At 47.4% G+C, this 18,649-nt stretch overlaps 1 protein-coding gene across 2 annotated transcripts in view; it reads right to left on the reverse strand.

Moving 5' to 3' along the window:
* The window catches only part of FA2H (fatty acid 2-hydroxylase), a 51,802-nt gene that overhangs the window by 23,748 nt on the left and 9,405 nt on the right, over nucleotides 1-18,649 (reverse strand). Inside the window, exon 1 of one of the 2 annotated variants that reach the window (XM_067719812.1) lies at nucleotides 6,958-7,281. The exons of the other annotated variant lie outside the window; for it this stretch is intronic. Coding sequence (XP_067575913.1) covers nucleotides 6,958-7,071 — 114 coding nt within the window. The 5' untranslated portion in view covers nucleotides 7,072-7,281. Of the gene's footprint in view, nucleotides 1-6,957; nucleotides 7,282-18,649 lie in introns of those variants that run through there. 2 annotated transcript variants of the gene reach the window in all.

The following is an 18,649-nucleotide window of genomic DNA, read 5'->3' on the forward strand; positions in this document are numbered from 1 at the left end:
TCAGCTGGCTGCCTCAGTTTCCAGGGACCGCTCCTGGCTCTTCCCCTCTAGGACTGTACAGGCTCTTTTTTCGCCTGGCAACTTCTACATACATGAGGACCACTGCCATCTGCTTTTCCACAAGAACCTCTTAGGACATAACAGGGTCTCTAAGCATGATTGGTTCCGGCTCCTCTTCCAAGGTGGGTGTGATGGGACCAGGCCAGAACCCAGCAGGGCTCATGCCTCCCCCACATGGAACATCCTATTTCAGGCCATGGGAACTGAGCTCCCATTGGCACTTTGACCTCCATCTTATGCGGCTCATTCACTTAGCTTATAGCCACCTGAAGCTTTTTCCATGGACTGCTGCTGCTGGCGTGGTGTGGAGAGCTTGTGTGGCCCAGGAGGCGAGCTGGACCTGCAGACCCACTGTGATGAAGGCTGGGATGCCCGGAGTAGTGATGGACAGGAGGGCAGAAGGCGGTGGAAACCAAAGAAACCCTAAGAAATGGGATCATCGAGGGGAGTTTGCGGGGACAGAAGCCCTGGTTCCACATCCGCCTCCTCTTCAGGGGCTGGTGGTCTCAGTGAAGTATCACCATGGTCCCCTGCCTCTTCCCTTAATTCCTCCCTCCTACAAGGATCTGATCCACACCCACTGCTGTCACCCACTCATCCACAGACATAGGTGTTTGAACATCTGCAACGTGCCAATCACACATCAGCTCAGAAGACTCCGCAACGTCTCTCTAACACTGGTCCTGCTCCTTGCTCCGGGAGTACGTTTCCAACAGCTGACATTATAGTCTGACCCTCTGACCAATTTCCTAAGAGGGAACACGCTGTCCTCCTCTGTAGGTCGGCTTATCCTTGACTTCCTTGTATTTAACGTCTTTCCCCTGTATTTCCAAGCTCTTCTCCTGTCACGCCTTTGAATTAAGCCTCATTTTTCCCTCTCACCGGTAGGGACGACTTGCCATTTTCTCAACATGCCTCGCGTTTTTCTCCTCATATGTCATCCTATCTAGCATGATGACAACGGTTAATATTCATGAAGGCCTACCATGTGCCCAGCCCTTTCATCTGCATAACAACCATATGAAGCAGCATGATTATTATTCCCACTTGACGGATGGGAGGGCCAAGGCATGAAGGAGCCCCACAGCTAATGAGGGGTAGAGCCGCAGTTGGGCTCCAGAATATTCTCTTGACAACCATGTACTTCTTCCCTAACCATTCTAGCCAGAAATGAGCTCTTCATTTTCCAACTTAAAAATAAGTCACACTTTCCATGTGTCCCACTGCCTCAGTTGGTATTTACAATTTCCTTCCTCTTATTGTTTTTGCATGTTCCGGCCATGATCTTGTTTGTCCAATGGTGGACGAACAATAGATTCTAACAGGCCAGGAAACTACTGTTTCCTCTCTTCAAGTTACCTAGGGTGGGCTCTTGAAAATATTACATCTCCACTCATACTTCTCAAGTGGATCATGTTTCAGTGTTGGCTCTTTGCAACATAGCCACGATCCCCTGACACTCCAGACCCCTGAGATGTGGCAGGAACCTCAGGGGATCCTGACTGTGTTATTCAGGGTGGAGCCCTGAAACTCTGCCAGGCTCATGCTCCTTGGAAATATATAAAGAATGGGGGGTGAGCACATCTGCTTGGAAGAGAGAGGTCGCCCAGGACACTGAACACACCATCTTAGAATGCCACCTGGGCTGGGTGGGGTGGTGCCCAGACACAAGGGTCAAAGTCCAATAATCTGGGCCATATATTCTTAGTGCCCTTTGGCCAAGGGTAGTCCACAGGATAGGCATGAGCAGAACTGAAAGTACATTAGTCTGACATGAAATTACCAGCATCTTATTTTGCCAAATAAAGATATTAAAAAAGGGGCTTCCTTGGTGGCGCAGTGGTTGGGAATCTGCCTGCCAATGCAGTGGACACAGGTTTGAGCACTGGTCTGGGGAGATCCCACGTGCCGCGGAGCAACTAAACCCGTGCGCCACAACTACCGAGCCTGTGCTCTAGAGCCCGTGAGCCACAACTACTGAGCCCATGCGCCACAACTGCTGAAGCCCACGCGCCTGTAGCCCGTGCTCTGCAACTGCAATAAGAGAAGCCACCGCAATGAGAAGCCCACGCACCGCAATGAAGGGTAGCCCCCACTCGCCTCAACTAGAGAAAGCCCGCGCGCAGCAACAAAGACCCAATGCAGCCAAAAAAAAAGAGTAAATAAAATAAATACATGAAAAACATATATTAAAAAATATTTTTAAAATTAGCAGCAGCATTTCATAAATGAAAGAAATAGGTAGGAAACACATGCTTGCAGAATAAAAGGCAGTTCTTCCCAAGGAAGGGCATTTGGCAAATTTACAGGGGGATTAAAAAAAAAAAAAGGTTCCATTTAAAAATATTTATTAATGCAGAAGAAATTACAACCTAAAATTTTGTTTTGTGAGAATTAATTGTACATCATTGTTTTCTTGGTTCATGGTGGTCGGTGTGGGTCTCTAGTCTCTGTGTAACAGGAAGTAGGTCAAATGCTCTCTTTGTTCCAGTTCCAAGGTTTCTTAACAAATTACTAAAAATCCAGTTTCACAGAGAGATGTTGGCTGAAAATGAAAACAGAACTTTCAAGGGTTTTTTGTTGTTGTTGTTGTCGTTCAGCTGGAAATATTCCGGGTGGAATGAGGGAAATGGAGGGAGGATCCCCGTGGCTCTCTGCCTCTTTCCTGAGAGCCAGGAGGAAGGGGAGCGGCTCCTGCCCAGCACCGGGCTCACCAGCTTGCTTCCCCAGCCCTGAGCAGTCAGGGACTCTCCCAAGATGCTGCCCTTGAATCCTGCACCAGCTCCTGTCTGAAGGCTGGCACGGGCCGTGCGCTGCCATGGAGGGTGGGGAAAGGGGAGGAAGACGGATGGGGCTGTTTCCTCCTGTCCTCCTGCAACCCCAGCTAATCACAACTTGAGGGTCCTGGAACCACCAGGCAGTCATGTCGTGGGTGACAGGCTTTTGGCCAATAGATCGCAGACTGACAATAGAACCAAGGTGCTTTCTGGGTGGCCTCATCGGGACCACAGCCCTCCATGGCAGGAGCCCAGGTTTATTAACCACAAGATTGTACACAGCTCCAATACGGGAGGAGATTTCAAGGAGAACCGGAGCAAGCAGCACATGGGCGCTGCCAGGAGCAGAAATGCCCTCAGGTACAAGGAAGTGTCCTCTAGTGCGTCTTTTATTGACTCTTTTTCTAGGGTCTAGTTGTGAGTTTTCAAAAGGTCTCCCATTCCCACTCGGGGGCTGCTCCCATCCGAACCAGGGCAGAGGGCGGGTGTTCCAGGAAGCGAGTCCTGCTGGGAGCCGCCACACCACACACACTGATCTGAGCCATGGTTTCCAGACTTCCCTGCCTCGTGTTTATTTTATGGTTGAGCCAGGCTCACGCTTGAATTCCATGGGCAAACACCATCTATGAATCAGAAGTATGTAAAGGTCATTCCTAGGGACTAGGGTACAACTCAGACTCTAAAAGACTTTTTAAAAAAAGTTTCTTGGAAACTTCCACAATGCATTATTTAAAAGACTCTCCTGATCCTGGAAGCAAGCCTGAAAACCAAAAACCTTTGAAAACCAAAAGGCAGCGGCAAGTGAAGAAAACATGTACTCTTTTCCAGGTTTTGGAAATTGTTCTGGGTCCTGCCTTCAGATTGCATTAGCTACAGACTTTGGGGAAGGGAAGTGAGTAATTCTGTAGTCAGACTCACAATGGCTTTCACAAGAATAATCAGCCCAAGTGTTGATGGATGTGGCTTGACATGCGGTGTCCAACCCACCTGTGTCAGATGACAGCTTTCCTAGAGGGTCTACCCGAGGGACACAAGATTGTCCCAGGGGAGCAAGGATGGAGCTGAAGACCCACCCCTCCTCTTGAGCCCTGCCGACCTTTCCATCCTGGGAAGGCAGGCAGGAGACCTGGCTAGAAGCACATTTATGGTCAGGCCCCAAGGCTGTTTGGGAGAAGCTGGTGAGCCTAGCAAAGTATCGATAGTTCAGGGGCTGAAAGCATCTTGCTTTCCTATGCATTTCCCTGTGATTGCCTCCCAAGCCAGAATGCAAGCTCCATGAGGGTAGAGACCCTGATGCTTTGCTCACTGCTCTGCTCCTGGCAGCTGGCACGGGGTCAGCACCTGAATACGTGCTGAATGGTATATTTGAGTAGATGGTGGCCTGTTTAGGGTCTGGGGGCCCAGGCAGGCAGGATGCCTACTTGAGGGGAGAAGGTCAATGTGCCCTGCTAAGGAGACTAGGTAGGCGGGCACTGCCCACCCTGAGCTGGGAACCACTGGACATGCTGGGCAATATGGGGCAGGAGGTGAGGAGGGCATTTTGATCTCCTTAGATCCTCCCAGCCACAGTTCAAGGCTGCAGGGAAAGAAGCCCATGAAACAGCAGCACCAGCCCTATTTTCTCCCACTACAGTGCCAGTTCCCGGCTGCTAATGAATCATGATGTCCTCTCAGGTCAGCCCAAGCCACTGCTCTTGTCTCATGGAGATGGTCCTGCTGACACCACCGCCCCCTCTCCTGGGCTCCCTCGGCCGCCGCCTCCTCTCTCACACTGAGTTCAATGCCCTCGGACCCGAACTCACAGAGGACCCAGGAGTTGTCCCCTGCCAGCTTGCTGAGCTTCCAGCCAGTTCCCCCAACATGCCTGTCTCTCAGGGAGGCAGCCCTCGGGGGAAGAATCCGGGTCCGACCATCTATTCCAGACCCTGCAGATTCAGCTTTAATGAAGAGACAAAGTTCTAGACCAGCCTCCCTCATCAACTTGCTTTGTGACCTGAGGATCTTCCTCTTGGAACAAGAAGTGCTTCTCTCTGGCAAAGGTACCCCGAGTTCTTGCTCTGTCCTCAGAAGGTGGGCAGGTGCCTTCAATGAATGAAGCAGGCAGAGTGTGGTTCATAATACAGGCTCATTTCGTTTGCGGACTAAACACATAGGAATATTCTTTTTTTTTTTTTTAATTAACTTTAAAAAAAAATTATTTATTTATTTTTGGCTGTGTTGGGTCTTCGTTGCTGCGCATGGGCTTTCTCTAGTTGTGGTGAGAGGGAGCTACTCTCTGTTGCGGTGCGCGGGCTTCTCATTGTGGTGGCTCCTCTTGTTGCGGAGCACAGGCTCTAGGTGCACAAGCTTCAGGAGTTGTGGTTCACAGGCTCAGTAGTTGTGGCTCACGGGCTTAGTTGCTCTGCGGCATGTGGGATCTTCCCGGACCAAGGATTGAACCCGTGTCCCCTGCATTGGCAGGTGGATTCTTAACCACTGAGCCACCAGGGAAGTCTCTGCGAACTTTTTTTTTTTAATTTTATTTTTATTTATTTATTTTTGGCTAAATACATAAGAATATTCTTTACTTCCATGAGGAAAGATGCTCACTCTCCTTTTTCTTAAAACACGAGGCACCAAGAAACAAAAGACAAGCAAAAACATGAGGAGCCCTTTTGCTACAGACAGCAGTACAGAGAAAAAAAGAAATGCAACACATGCAGTAACCTGTGGTCATTGTCGTGGGGTCTTGGCATGGGGGAGGCTGTGGGGAACGGAGGGGACTGCAGCAAACTGGAGGGGGTCACACCCCGTTGAAAGGGGGCAGCCCCGACTGAGGTTCAGGTCAGGTGAGGATGGGGCCCAGTGTTGTCAGACCTTCCGACTTCTAAGAAAAACTGGAAAACTAGATTTCTCTGTGAAATCTCCAGATTTCAAAATCTGACGCATGTTTAAAACAAACACACGATGTGGGCCAAACACAGCCTGAATACAAACACAGCCCTTAGCCCGCCACTTTGAAAAGCCTGGGTGAGCTGCAGCCCTCCTGCCCCCGGGACAGCCTCAGAGAAGGATGGGCGTGGATGGGCAAGAGCAAGGGTTTTGTCCTCCTGTTCCCACAACAGGGAATCCACGGGGAGCCCACGTGCACCCACCCAGCTGTACCAATGCCCTGAGTGGGTTGGTGACAGGTGGGCAGCACTGAGAGGACCAGAGCCCCAGCAAGGCTCAACGAAGGGCAACCCGGGCCTCTTTCTCCCTCTAGGCTAGCCGAGAGGAGGCAGGGTGTCTGGAAGCAGAAGTGGGTGGTGGATGCGGACTTTTACTGGCGCTCTTCCCCCTCATGGTGTCTGGAAGGGAGACAAATCCGTGAGGGTGAGGGAATCGCAGCAGAGACGCAGCTGTGCACCAAGGATGTTCCCTCCAGGGAGGGCTGATTCGATCCTCCGCATGCCCACCCCACCTCTAAATTCCTATGTTGATGTCCTAACCCCAAGTCCATCAGAACATGACCTTATTTGGAACTAGGGTCACTGCAGGTGTGATTAGTTAAAGTGAAGTGATTAGGGTGGGCCCTAATCCAATGTGGCTGGTGCCCCTATAAAGAGGTGAAATTTGGAAACAGACACACACACTGAGAACACCATGTGAAGAGGCAGAGATCAGGGTGAAGCATCTGCAAGGGCCAAACCGCCAGAGATTACCAACAAAGTACCAGGAGCTAGGGAGAGGCCTGGGACAGAGTCTCTCCCACAGCCCTCGCTAGGAACCAAGCCTGCCACACCTTGGTCTCCTTCAGAACTTCAGAACACCTAGCCTTCAGAACTGGGACACGTAAATTTCTGTTGCCCAAGCCACCCAGGGTGTGGGACTTGGTTATGTCAGCAACAGCAAATGAATCCAAGCTGAACTAGTTTCTCCTGGGTTTGCCTCAGGGCCACAGAAGGAGAAGGAATCCAACCAGGAATGAGAACAAATGATGGAGGCGTCCAAGGAGATGTGGAGACAAGATCTGAGGAGGTGGCAGAAACCAGGGTCTTGCAATCAGCACAGCCTTCCTGCCAGGCCCTTGGTGGCAGCCCACACAGACGGCGCTGGGAGGGGTAGGCATTCGAGTACAGCAAGTCCCCTACATACAAACCTTCAAGTTGCGAACTTTCAAAGATGCAAACGTGTGTTCCGTCAACATTAGGCGTGAGTGAAATTGCAGCTTGCCCTCCATCTCCTGTTGCTGGCGATCCTTCAGTTCTACCATCTCCCACCTCCTCTCCCTCCTCCAGTCAGTAACTCTTCTTGCCTGTTCCCTCGATGCCAGCCCCTGTATGCCAGCTGTTGTGCTGTACTACTGTACTTTTCAAGGGACTGTACTGTAAGATTAAAAATGTTGTCTTTATTTTTTGTGTTTGTTTTTTATGTATTATCTGTTTGAAAAGTATTATAAACCTATTACAGTAAATACTATATAGCCAATTGTGTTAGTTGGGTACCTACCTTTGTTGGACTCATGAACAAATTGGACTTACGAACGTGCACTTGGAACGGAACTCGTTCGTATGTAGGGGATTTACTATACCTCCCTCCCCAGCCCACCGTTCCTTGTCTAGCAGCCAGGAGTGGCCTTGCTCCCCTTCTTCGGGGCCTGGGAAGTCACTCCCCAGCACCTGGAAGCACTGTGCTGGGGAGGCAGGCTGAACTGGGGTGGGGGGAGGTCCGGTGCACCGTGACCCCCTTTAGTGCAAACCTTGGCCTACTTGGTGGTCCCCACCCCCCACCCAGCCACGAGGCTTCTGGGACAGCTGCACCACCTCCACGGTGAGTGCCATTACCACATGCACGTGTGGCCAACATCTCATCGGGATCAACACAATTCTCCCTGAGGACATGTTCCCTGGATGAGGGAAACGGAGGCAGAGAGGGACCAAGTCACTGATTCAAGGACTTGCAAACAGTTGCTGGGAGAGCCAGCCAGGAATCCACTTCCAGGGCTGTCCCCGCCGAGGTCCTTCCCGCGTCCTCTTCTATCCCCTCTGGGAGGACTCACTGGGATGCTCCAAGCCCCTGCCCTGAGCCCCCAAGCCCTTCTCTAGTGCCCCAGACCGTCCCCAGAGAGGGTGTGCTTGGATGGTGCATGAGGGGGAGAGAAAAGAGAACAACAAAAAGCCTGCCCTCTGCATGGCAAACAAACAAGCCGACCGCAGAGGCAGTGAAAGGAGGCTGTGTGCAGCGGGGCGGGGGCTGCAGGAGGCGGGGGAGCCGGCATAAAGGAATGTTGTTTGGGAAAGCCAGGGCTGGGCACCAAGGGACAGACAGATGGCCTTTTATCCCATGGCCTGGGTTCGGCCTGAAACCCTTCTTCTGAAATGAGAGGGTGCCCCAGGCCCTGTGTCCAGCTGCTCCCCTCCCACGGAGGCCCAGAGGCCCACGTGTCTCAGGATACCTGGGTTGCACATGGCCCAGGCAGGTCCCGGAAGGAGGAGGACCGTAACCGCACCAAGAGGCTTCCTTGGGGAGAAGCCAGTGTTAACAAGCCCACCCCCGGGCCCCCCAGGGAGCAGCCTCCCTGGAGCTGGTTGTTTTCTGCAGCCAGAAACATGGGGCGAAAATGAAGGCGGCAGGACCTGCCTGCTTCTGTCTCCAGGAAGCTGCTGTGTGATGAGGTCCAAATCAGAAGCCAGGACCAGCCAGGTCCTGTGGCCTATCCACGCCTGAAAACAACTTAAAATAAACCCCTGACGTGCACAAAACCCAAACCAAAACACAATCCATGCCTAGCAAGTGACAAGCCACAGAACTCCCAAAGCACACCCACGTCCCACTCGCCCAGTCACTGCAAGGCAGCTAGCTCTGCCAGCCACTCTCCCTGTGTTCATGGTAGGAAGATGAAAGGAAAAGAGAAAATGAGCAGCAATAGGAAACCTGTACCTGAGGTGTGCCCCACACCTCTCTCTCAGAAGACGTGGAGATGTGGACAAGACATTCCCAGCCTCCTGGGTCCCTGATGTCAGTTTGCTGTGGACCCAGCATTGCTCTTACTCGTGAAATGAGCCCCCTTGGATGACATCACCAGCAACCTTGTCACCAGAAGCAGGAGCCAGCATAGGTGGGCATTCCAAGACATCAGAAAAGGGGGCCAGTGGATTGAAAATAGTAAATTACCACTCACAGCTCGCCCGAGCACCCCACAAGTTTTCAGGCTACTAACTGGATTCTCTACCAAGTCCTGCCATGGAACATCCGTATCCAGGCAGATCTCTTCTGCTCTAGCCTCTAACCTTAGACGAGGGCACCATTTCCAGGAAGTCACCAAGAGTCAAGTGGACACAGTTTTTTCCCAATGAAAGCCGAACTCGGGGATTTGGAACAGCCCGAGGGGAAAACTCCATCTGGGAGCCTGTGCTGGGGAGGTTGACCTGGGCATGGTCGGGGGGGACCAGGGGAGCTCTCTGAGGCTCACTTCCTTGGTCTTGCCTTACAAAATCCCGCCTCGCCTGCAGTGGTAGGATGGGTGGGACCAGAGCTTCACCTCTGATAAGCAGCATTAGCAACTGCAGCAAATGAGCTCCTCAAGGTTTAGCCTTTTGCAGATTCCACGGGACATTTCTAGACTGTGCTCTCTCAAGTCTTAGACCTCAAGGCACCTCGGGTGGGCTTACAGAATGTGCTATCCACAGGGAAGACACACTTAAGCCATCTAAAATATATTATCTCCTGACTGACCCAACTTCTATAAAACAACCAATGTCAGATGTAACACTCCGTCTGTAAGGATGAATCTCAAAATACTATTTTGCTGTTTTATTAAAGGAGAAACAAGACCATTGATTTACAAATAACCTCATATATCTCTATTCCAGAGACAAGATTCCTAAATGTGCCTTTTGTAATCTAATAACTTAAGAAAGAAAAATACTGTTGTTCTCTTTGTTTACAAAATGGCAAATGATTATATTGCCAGAAACAATAAAAGCCACTGAACTGTTTTGTAAACAAAACAATAAAAACAACAACAAAAAACAACCTGTCTTATACCCACTACTTCTTTTTACTTATTCAAGCAATTTCCCCCTCTCCCTTGCTCAGGCATGGAATCTTCTCCCATTTGTAGCTGAGGATGTTGATGTTCAAGAGGCTGACTGGCTTCCCTGCAGTGACACAGTGAGTTCAAGAACATAAGACTGTTGAACTCTAAACCTGTCTTCTTTTCCACCCTCATTTATCCTGACAACTTCCAAATCCACTGCACATTTCTCAAACTAGCCAAGTCTACACAGTGAGCCCTAGAACTGGTACCTTCTCATGAGTAATAGCCTACATGCCACGTTTTATGCTCAGGTGTTTATACTCATCACTCTAATGATGCTCAGCCCCAGGGGATGACGTCCTTGATCAGCCTCAAGGCAACTTGTCCTTCTGGGTGGCCACTGCCTCTCTGACATGGCCACATGTCAGGGACATCACTGAATACATGATATGGTGTGATCATGTAGAGAGAGAGCAAGAAGGAGCCATTTGAGAAGGATGCAGGGACACCAGCTTTCTGGTGTCCAGATTAGGATGCCACTATCCTAGAGAGAAATGCCTTGGGACTCTGGGCCACAGCTCAGACCAACGCTTTTTTGCCCAAGAGAACTTTCTGCAACGATGGAAATGTTCTAGATCTGTCCTGTCCAATATAGTAGTCACTAGCCACATATGTCTACTGAGCACTTGAAATCTAGCCAGTGTGACTGAGGAACTGAATTTTTATTTATTTAATTTAAAATTAAATTGCCACATGTGCCTCGTGGCTACCATATTGGACACCAGATTTCTGGACTCATATATTCAGCTACTATTTGAAATCTCTACCTGGGTGTTTCCTGGGCATCTCAAACCTGATAGGGTCCTAGTGAACTTTAATTGCCCCATCCCAAACCATGGACTCCCATCCCAGTATTCATCATTCCACAAATCAAACCACCTAATTGCTCAGGTCAAAACCTTGATGTCCCTTCAACTCCTCTCTTCCCTCACTCCCAATGTTTAATCCCTCAGCAAGACATTTCTAATTTCTATCTACTTCTTTCTGTCCCAATGGCCTCCCAGTCCAGGCCACCTCTTTTTGTCATCTGGACAACAGGGATGGCCTCTTAGCTCTCTTCCTGTTTCCACTCTTTTTAAATTAATTAATTAGTTAATTAATTAAGTTTTGGCTTTGTTGGATCTTTGTTGCTGCACGCGGGCTCTCCCTAGCTGTGGCGAGCGGGGGCTACTCTCCACTGTGGTGTGTGGGCCTCTCATCGCAGTGGCCTCTGTTGTTGTGGAGCACGGGCTCTAGGTGCGTGGGCCTCAGCAGTTGTGGCATGTGGCCTCAGTAGTTGTGGCACGCAGGCTTAGTAGTTGTGGCGCATGGGCTTAGTTCCTCCGTGGCATGTGAGATCTTCCTGGACCAGGGCTTGAACCCGTGTCCCCTGCCTTGGCAGGCGGATTCTTAACCACTGTGCCACCAGGGAAGCTCCCTGTTTCCGCTCTTGCCTCCCTTCAAGCTACCATCCACATGGCAGCCAGAATGATCTAATAAACTATAGACCAACTTTGTCAGTGTTCCGCTTCAAGTCCTCCAGCCCCTTGTTCTCAGAGTAAAATCTAAGCCCCCTACAATGACCTGTGAGCCCCGCTGAGGTAGGGCTCCTGCTGACTCCCCGCTCCAGCCCACACCCACTCCCCGTCGCCCACAGCACTCCAGCAACAGCAGAGCCATCTTTTGCATGCCTGATGTCACCAATCCTGCCAGACCCCAGGACCTTAGTGCTTGCTGTTCCTCTGCCTAGAATGCTTTTTCATCCAGTTCTTATGACAACTCCTTTTCATCCATCATATATCAGTTTCCCAGAGAAGCCTTCCCTGACCATCCCCATCAGAAGCTGCAGCTGTCACTCTGTCACAGTCCCCTGATCTAAAATATATTTTCTGTCTGTCTGTCTGTCTATCTATCTAAAATATATTCTGTTACAGCTCTTGCCACCACCTGTAATTGTCCTATCTATCTCCCTCTGTCTACTGGTAGGTACCCCCCATGAGGGCAGTGAACAGTTGTCTTTTTGTCCCCAGCATCGAGCTTGGTCTGGGCATGATGAGACTATATCCACTATGTTTGCAGGTGAATAGAGGAAGGAATGGTGGGGAGAAAGAGGCAGCTCTGCAAGCCCCTGGGACCACTGGGGCAGTCGCCAGCCTCTGTTTCAGAGACCAACTGTCCCTGACCAGGGCGCGTGTCCCCAGTCCAACATTGTACTTGTCCAGGTGAAGACAGAAGGACAGCAGGTTGGTGCAGACCCCACACGCCCTACCTGGGGGGAGGGGTAACTCTGAGAGACTGAATGTCACCACTCTCCAGCTCCTCCAGCGGGTAAGTGGCCTCACCCAAGAGAGTCTGAGCACATAGCAACTCAGATCTTAAAAGCATCCATCCCTCACCACCTAACAGGAACCTGCCTTTTCTTAGCAGAAGCCGGGGCTAAAGGGGCTCGTAATCATCTACCTCAGTTTAATCTACATGTTCTGTCTTACAGAGCTCACACGATGTCATTGAAGCCGCAGAAAATCCTGTAGTGATGCAAGGAATAAGGAAATCAAGGCCAAGAGAGGTTTAGTGACTCATGCGATGTCACGTAGCCAGTAAGACCCAGAGCTAGACCCAGAGCTGCAGATCCCCGGCGCCTCCTCTCTCCTGGAGGGGAGTAGGATGGGCTGCTAATTCAGCGCCCACCACACAACTGCTCTGCACTAAGCTCCACTCTGGGAGCTTGGGGACGCTGATTCTTCAGTAATTCCAAGAGATCTACCTACTGAGCCACTTTCAGTGACTCCAGCTTTTCCATCTCCATTTTCCCTCTGCCCTTAGCCTTCTGGGACAGTGGGTTGCAAACTTTATATTGTCTCTAAGGCACACAGAGAGCTTGTTAAAAGTACAGATTTCTGGGGTCTTGCCTTCAGAGATTCTGATTTTGTAGATTTGGGGAATGGCCCAAGAATATGAAATATATATATATACACACACACACACACACATATATCTATATGTGTGTGTGTGTGCGTGTGTGTGTATATATATATATATATATATATATACACACACACACACATATATCCTTATGGCAATTAATTCTCTAATTTAGTTTTATGTCTATTTTTTCACCCCCAGTGAAACATCAAACTTTTCACACAAGTCTTAAAATATTAGAATCTCTGTTGCTAGTAGAGCCATTTTTCTGAAATATAACGCAGTTCTCCAGTGCCTATCACATTCACTTTCTTCTAGGTTATTTGAGCGGCAGAAGTTGTTTAACGATATCTGTATTGGGAGGAATAGTATCTCTCTGCACCCCACGCCTGCCAAATTCATGTCTACCCAGAACCTTGTGAATGTGACTTTATTTGGACATAGTGTCTTTGCACTGATCATGTTATCATGAGGTCATACTGAGTTAGGGTGGGCTCTGAATCCAATATGACTGGTGTCCTAGTAAGAAGAGGGGAAATTTGGAGACACAGATGCAGAGACACAGGGAAGAATGCTTTTGTGCAGATGGTTGCAGAGACTGGAGTGATGTATCCACAAGCCAAGGAACAGCAAGCATTGCCAGCTCCACCAGAAGCTAGGAAAGAGGCAAGGAACAGATTTTCCCTTGGAGCCTCCAGAAGGAACCAACTTTGCCAACTCCTTGATTTCAGACTTCTAGCATCTAGAATGGTGAGAATAAATTCCTGTTATTTTAAGTGCCCACTTTGTGGTATTTTGTTACAGCTGCTCTAGGAAACTAATACAATTTCATTAGAAATGTGATGCCTTGTTACAGGTAACCATTCATGTGCTGTTACCTTGTTTTATTTTCCCACTCATCCTTTAAGAACATATTTGGGAGTGATGTCCATGATGTAACTACCCAGTATTTTTCCAGCTTTTTATTATGAAACAATTTAAACATGCAGCCAAGGTGAAAGAATCTCACTGTGAATACCTGTATCCCTACTACCTAGATCCTACCATTCACATTCTACTCTTTCTTTTTAAAAGCACTTTTGGTACATACCTTAATTAAAAAATACGTTATTGCTAAAAAATGCTAACCATCACCTGAGTCTTCAGTGAGTTATTACCTTTTTGCTGTAAGAGGGTTTGAAATATTGTAAGAATTACCAGAATGTGACACGGAGACACAAAGTGAGCAAATTCTGTAGGAAAAACGGCACCAACAGACTTGCTTGACACAGGGTTGCCACAAACCTTCAATAAAAAAAAAAAAAATGCAGTATCTGTGAAGTGCAACAAAGTGAAGTGCAATAAAACAAGGTCTGCCTGTTTACACTGTGTGATTCCGCTTCTGTAGTATTCTGCATGTGTCTGAAAGAGGAGGAGGATCAGAGGACAAAGAAGTACCTCACTGTGTTGTGTCACCTGTGGACAGTCCTAAGTAAAATGTTGATCCTTGCACCTCCCTACCAGCTAGTCTCACTGCCCTCCCCCCAAGGCTCTTGGAAACCCAGTTCCTACATTACAGCATGCTCCTATTACCCAAACAACACCACGCTGGGACCTCCCTGCTTCCCAGAGCCTTTCTCCAAAGCCATCTCCTCACCAAAAACCCCAAACCAGCATTCCCTCAGTGTGCTCCAATTCTGCCCAGTTCTAGCAGGAAAAAAACCTAATTTACGTGATTGACATTAAGATCTGAATGACCAGAGACAACCCTTTTAACCTGTCAGAGTTTTCATGCTTTTAATTGAGCTAAGATTTCTAATCTCTAGTTGATAGACCTTCAGACAATACTACTCAACGGTAAAATGATTGAAAAAAAAAAAAAAGCAACTTTTAAAGGCTGGTGTATACCAACATCTAACGCTTGCAATCATGAGGTCATATCTTTAGAAGCAATTACTAAATATGTGTTAAATTTATTTGCCTCCTTTAAAAAAATTGGGTATAAACTTCATATAGTAAAAAATTACCAATCTTAAGTGTATTGTTTGATATGTTTTGACAACTATATGCCTTCTTGCAGCCAATGCCCACATCAAGATGTAGGACATTTCCACCGTCCCAGAAAGTCCCAGGAATCTATTTTTAGTAAGGCCTCATTTGATTTTGATGAAAGGAAGGTAGAGAGGGATAAGTATTCAGTTCCCTTGACCAGAGGGACAAGAAGTTTTAGATTTACAGGGCTTTAGAAGAGAGGTGCCAGTTTCCCTGATAGGGTTCCTTCCCGGCTCTCCTAGCCTCCCCTGTTCATACACACATAGAACTTGACCTGTAGGTCCCTCCTCCAACTACAAGCTGTGGACACAAAGCAGGAAAGGTACACAGGACCCGCCCCCATGCTGAGTTCCAGCAGCAAGGCTGCCTCCAGACATTCTCTCCACACCACTCCTCATCCTTGCATTCCCTGCTGAAATCACTACCATTCCACAATCACTGCACACCCACCGTGCACCCCCCCTTCCCATGGGCTTTCGGACTGCGGCAGCAGCCTGTCTGAGCTTCCCTGAGCCACTTCCTCCCTGCTCCAGCCACACGACATCAGGGTCAGGGCGTGCTGGGCAGCCACAGCCCCTGAAAGTCAGACTTGACTGTATTTCCCCAAGGCTGGCAACATGGTCCAGAATTGATGCTCAGCTCTTGTCCCGCCCTTTGCTTTCTCTAGTGGAGCAGGTGGGAGCAGGATGGAATGGAACAGAAGGAGGAGAGGGGAAAAAAACCCTGAATGGCTAAAACCTAATAAGAAAATGAGTGATTTCATTAGTATAGCATAGAGTCCAAGAATAGACCAAAATATAACTGTGAATGTTTGATGTGTGATAAAGGTTTTTGTTTTTGTTTTAAATCAGTGAGAAAAGATAGCTTATTCCATAAATCTACTGGGATAACCAGTTGGTCACTTGGAAAAATATAAACCTAAAATAACCTCTATTTTGTTCTTTACACCAAAAAAAAAAAAAATGCAGGTAGATAAAACATTTAAGCAAAAACAAACAAACAACAACAGACTCATTAAAGATAAAAACTGTGGGAAGGGCTTCCCTGGTGGCGCAGTGGTTGAGAGTCCGCCCGCCGATGCAGGGGACACGGGTTCGTGCCCCGGTCTGGGAAGATCCCACATGCCGCGGAGCAGCTGGGCCCGTGAACCATGGCTGCTGAGCCTGCGCATCCGGAGCCTGTGCTCCGCAAAAAAAAAAAAAAAAAAAAAAAACTGTGGGAAGGATACAAAATATTTTTTGCTTGCTTTTATATATAAAATCATAAAGTAGAGGTGGTCTTTCTAAGAATGATAAGATGAGAGCTTTTACTACATGGAAAACTGAAAGGTTTAAATGGAGAAAAGAAAAAATTTAAACAAGCCAAAAGACAAATGAGAGCTGGAAGACAAGTAGTATTATGTATGATGGAAAATAGGCTAATATTCTTTATATGTAAAGAGTGATATAAATCAATAAGAAAAAGATCAACTATCCAATACAGATGGACAAAGGACCTGAACATGCAGTTTACCAAAAAGGTGCAAATAATTTAGAAATGTATAATTTGAACAGGGAGCAAATTTTTTCTCCCATTGGCAAAGATTAAAAATACTGGTAGTAGGGCTTCCCTGGAGGCGCAGTGGTTGAGAATCTGCCTACCAATGTAGGGGACACGGGTTCAAGCCCTGGTCTGGGAAGATCCCACATGCCGCGGAGCAACTGGGCCCGTGAGCCACAGCTACTGAGCCTGCGCGTCTGGAGCCTGTGCTCTGCAACACGAGAGGCCGCGACAATGAGAGGCCCACGCACCGCGATGAAGAGTGGCCCCCGCTCGCCGCAACTAGAGAAAGCCCTCACACAGAAATGAAGACCCAACACAGCCTAAATAAATAAATAAATTAAAAAAAAAATACTGGTAGTACACAGCATTGGTGAGGGTGTGAAGGAACAGGCATTCTTGTATGCTTTTGGAGGGAGTTTTAATTGGTACAACCTTTTTAGAGGGCAGTTTGGCAATATCCATCAAAATACAAAATGGATATCATTTTGATCTAGAAATTTCACGTCTAGGACTCTATATTACAAATTTATTTGCATATGTGTGCAAAATGATTATGTAAGGATGCTTCTTGTAGCATTGATACAATAGGGAAAAACATCAATAGGGACAGCTATCAGAAAGAATGTTGACAACTTAGAAGAAATGGACAACCTTCTAGAAACATACAGCCCACCAAAACTGAATCAAGAGGAAATAGATAATTTGAAGAGACCGATCACTAGACGTGAAATAGAATCTGTAATAAAAAAAACTCCCTACAAAAAAAGTCCAGGACCAGATAGCTTCACAGGAGAATTCTACCAAACAAACAAAGAAGAACTTATACTGATTCTTCTCAAACTCTTCCAAAAGATTGAAGAGGAGGGAACACTCCCAAAGACAGTCTCTTAAGCCACCATCACACTGATACCAAAACCAGAAAAGATATCACCAAAAAAGAAAATTACAGACCAATATCTTTGATGAATATAGATGCAAAAATTCTCAACAAAATATTAGCAAACCGAATCCAACAACACATAAAAAAGATCGTACACCACAACCAAGTGGGATTCATCCCAAGTTCACAAGGATGGTTCAACATATGCAAATCAATCAATGTAATACACCACATAAACAAAAGAAAAGTCAAAAACCACATGACCATCTCAATAGATGCAGAGAAAGCATTTGACAAAATTCAACATCCATTCATGAAAAAAACTCTCACCAAAGTGAGCATAGAGGGAACATAGCTCAACATAATAAAAGCCATTTATGACAAACCCACAGCCAATATAATACTCAACAGTGAAAAGCTGAAAACCTTCCCACTAAAATCTGGAACAAGACAAGGATGCCCACTCTCACCACTTCTATTTAACATAGTATTGAAAGTCCCAACCACAGCAATCAGAGAAGAAAAAGAAATAAAAGGTATCCAAATTGGAAGAGAAGAGGTAAAACTGTCATTATATGCAGATGACATGATACTATATATAGAAAACCCTAAGCACGCCACACGAAAACTACTAGATCTAACAAATGAATTCAGCAAAGTAGCAGGAAACAAGATTAATATTCAGAAATCAGTTGCATTTTTCTACATTAACAATGAAATATCAGAAAGGGAATGTAAAAAAAACAATAACTTTTAAAATCACCCCACCCCCAAAATATACCTAGGAATAAACCTGACCAAGGAGGTGAAAGACTTATGTGCTGAGAACTAAAACATTAATAAAGGAAATCAAGGGACTTCCCTGGTGGTGCAGTGGTTAAGAATCTGCCTGCCAGTGCTGGGGATATGGGTTCAATCCTGGTCCAGGAAGATCCCACATGCCATGGAGCAACTAAGCCCGTGCTCCACAATTACTGAGCCTGCGCTCTACAGCCAGTGAGCCACAACTACTGAGCCTGTGCACCTAGAGCCCGTGCTCCGCCACGAGAGAAGCCACTGCAATGAGAAGCCCGTGCACCTCAACTAAGAGTAGCCCCCACTCGACGCAACTAGAGAAAGCCTGAGCGCAGCAGTGAAGACCCAATTGAAACATAAATAAATAAATTAAATAAAGGAAATCAAAGAGGACTCAAAGAAATGGAAAGATATCCCATGCTCTTGGACTGGAAGAAAGAATGAAGAAAACTTTTATTGCTGATGTGTAAGGAAGTACAAAACATGTCATTAGGTGAAAAAAGCTGCAAGTTGCCAAGCAGCCTGTACCATACAACTCCTTTATGTGGGAAACAGATAGAATAATATATGTGTTTTTCTGAGGCCACATAAGAAATTGTTGGT

The sequence above is a fragment of the Pseudorca crassidens genome, chromosome 20, assembly GCF_039906515.1.
Source record: "Pseudorca crassidens isolate mPseCra1 chromosome 20, mPseCra1.hap1, whole genome shotgun sequence".
NCBI classification, from domain to species: Eukaryota; Metazoa; Chordata; class Mammalia; order Artiodactyla; family Delphinidae; genus Pseudorca; species Pseudorca crassidens.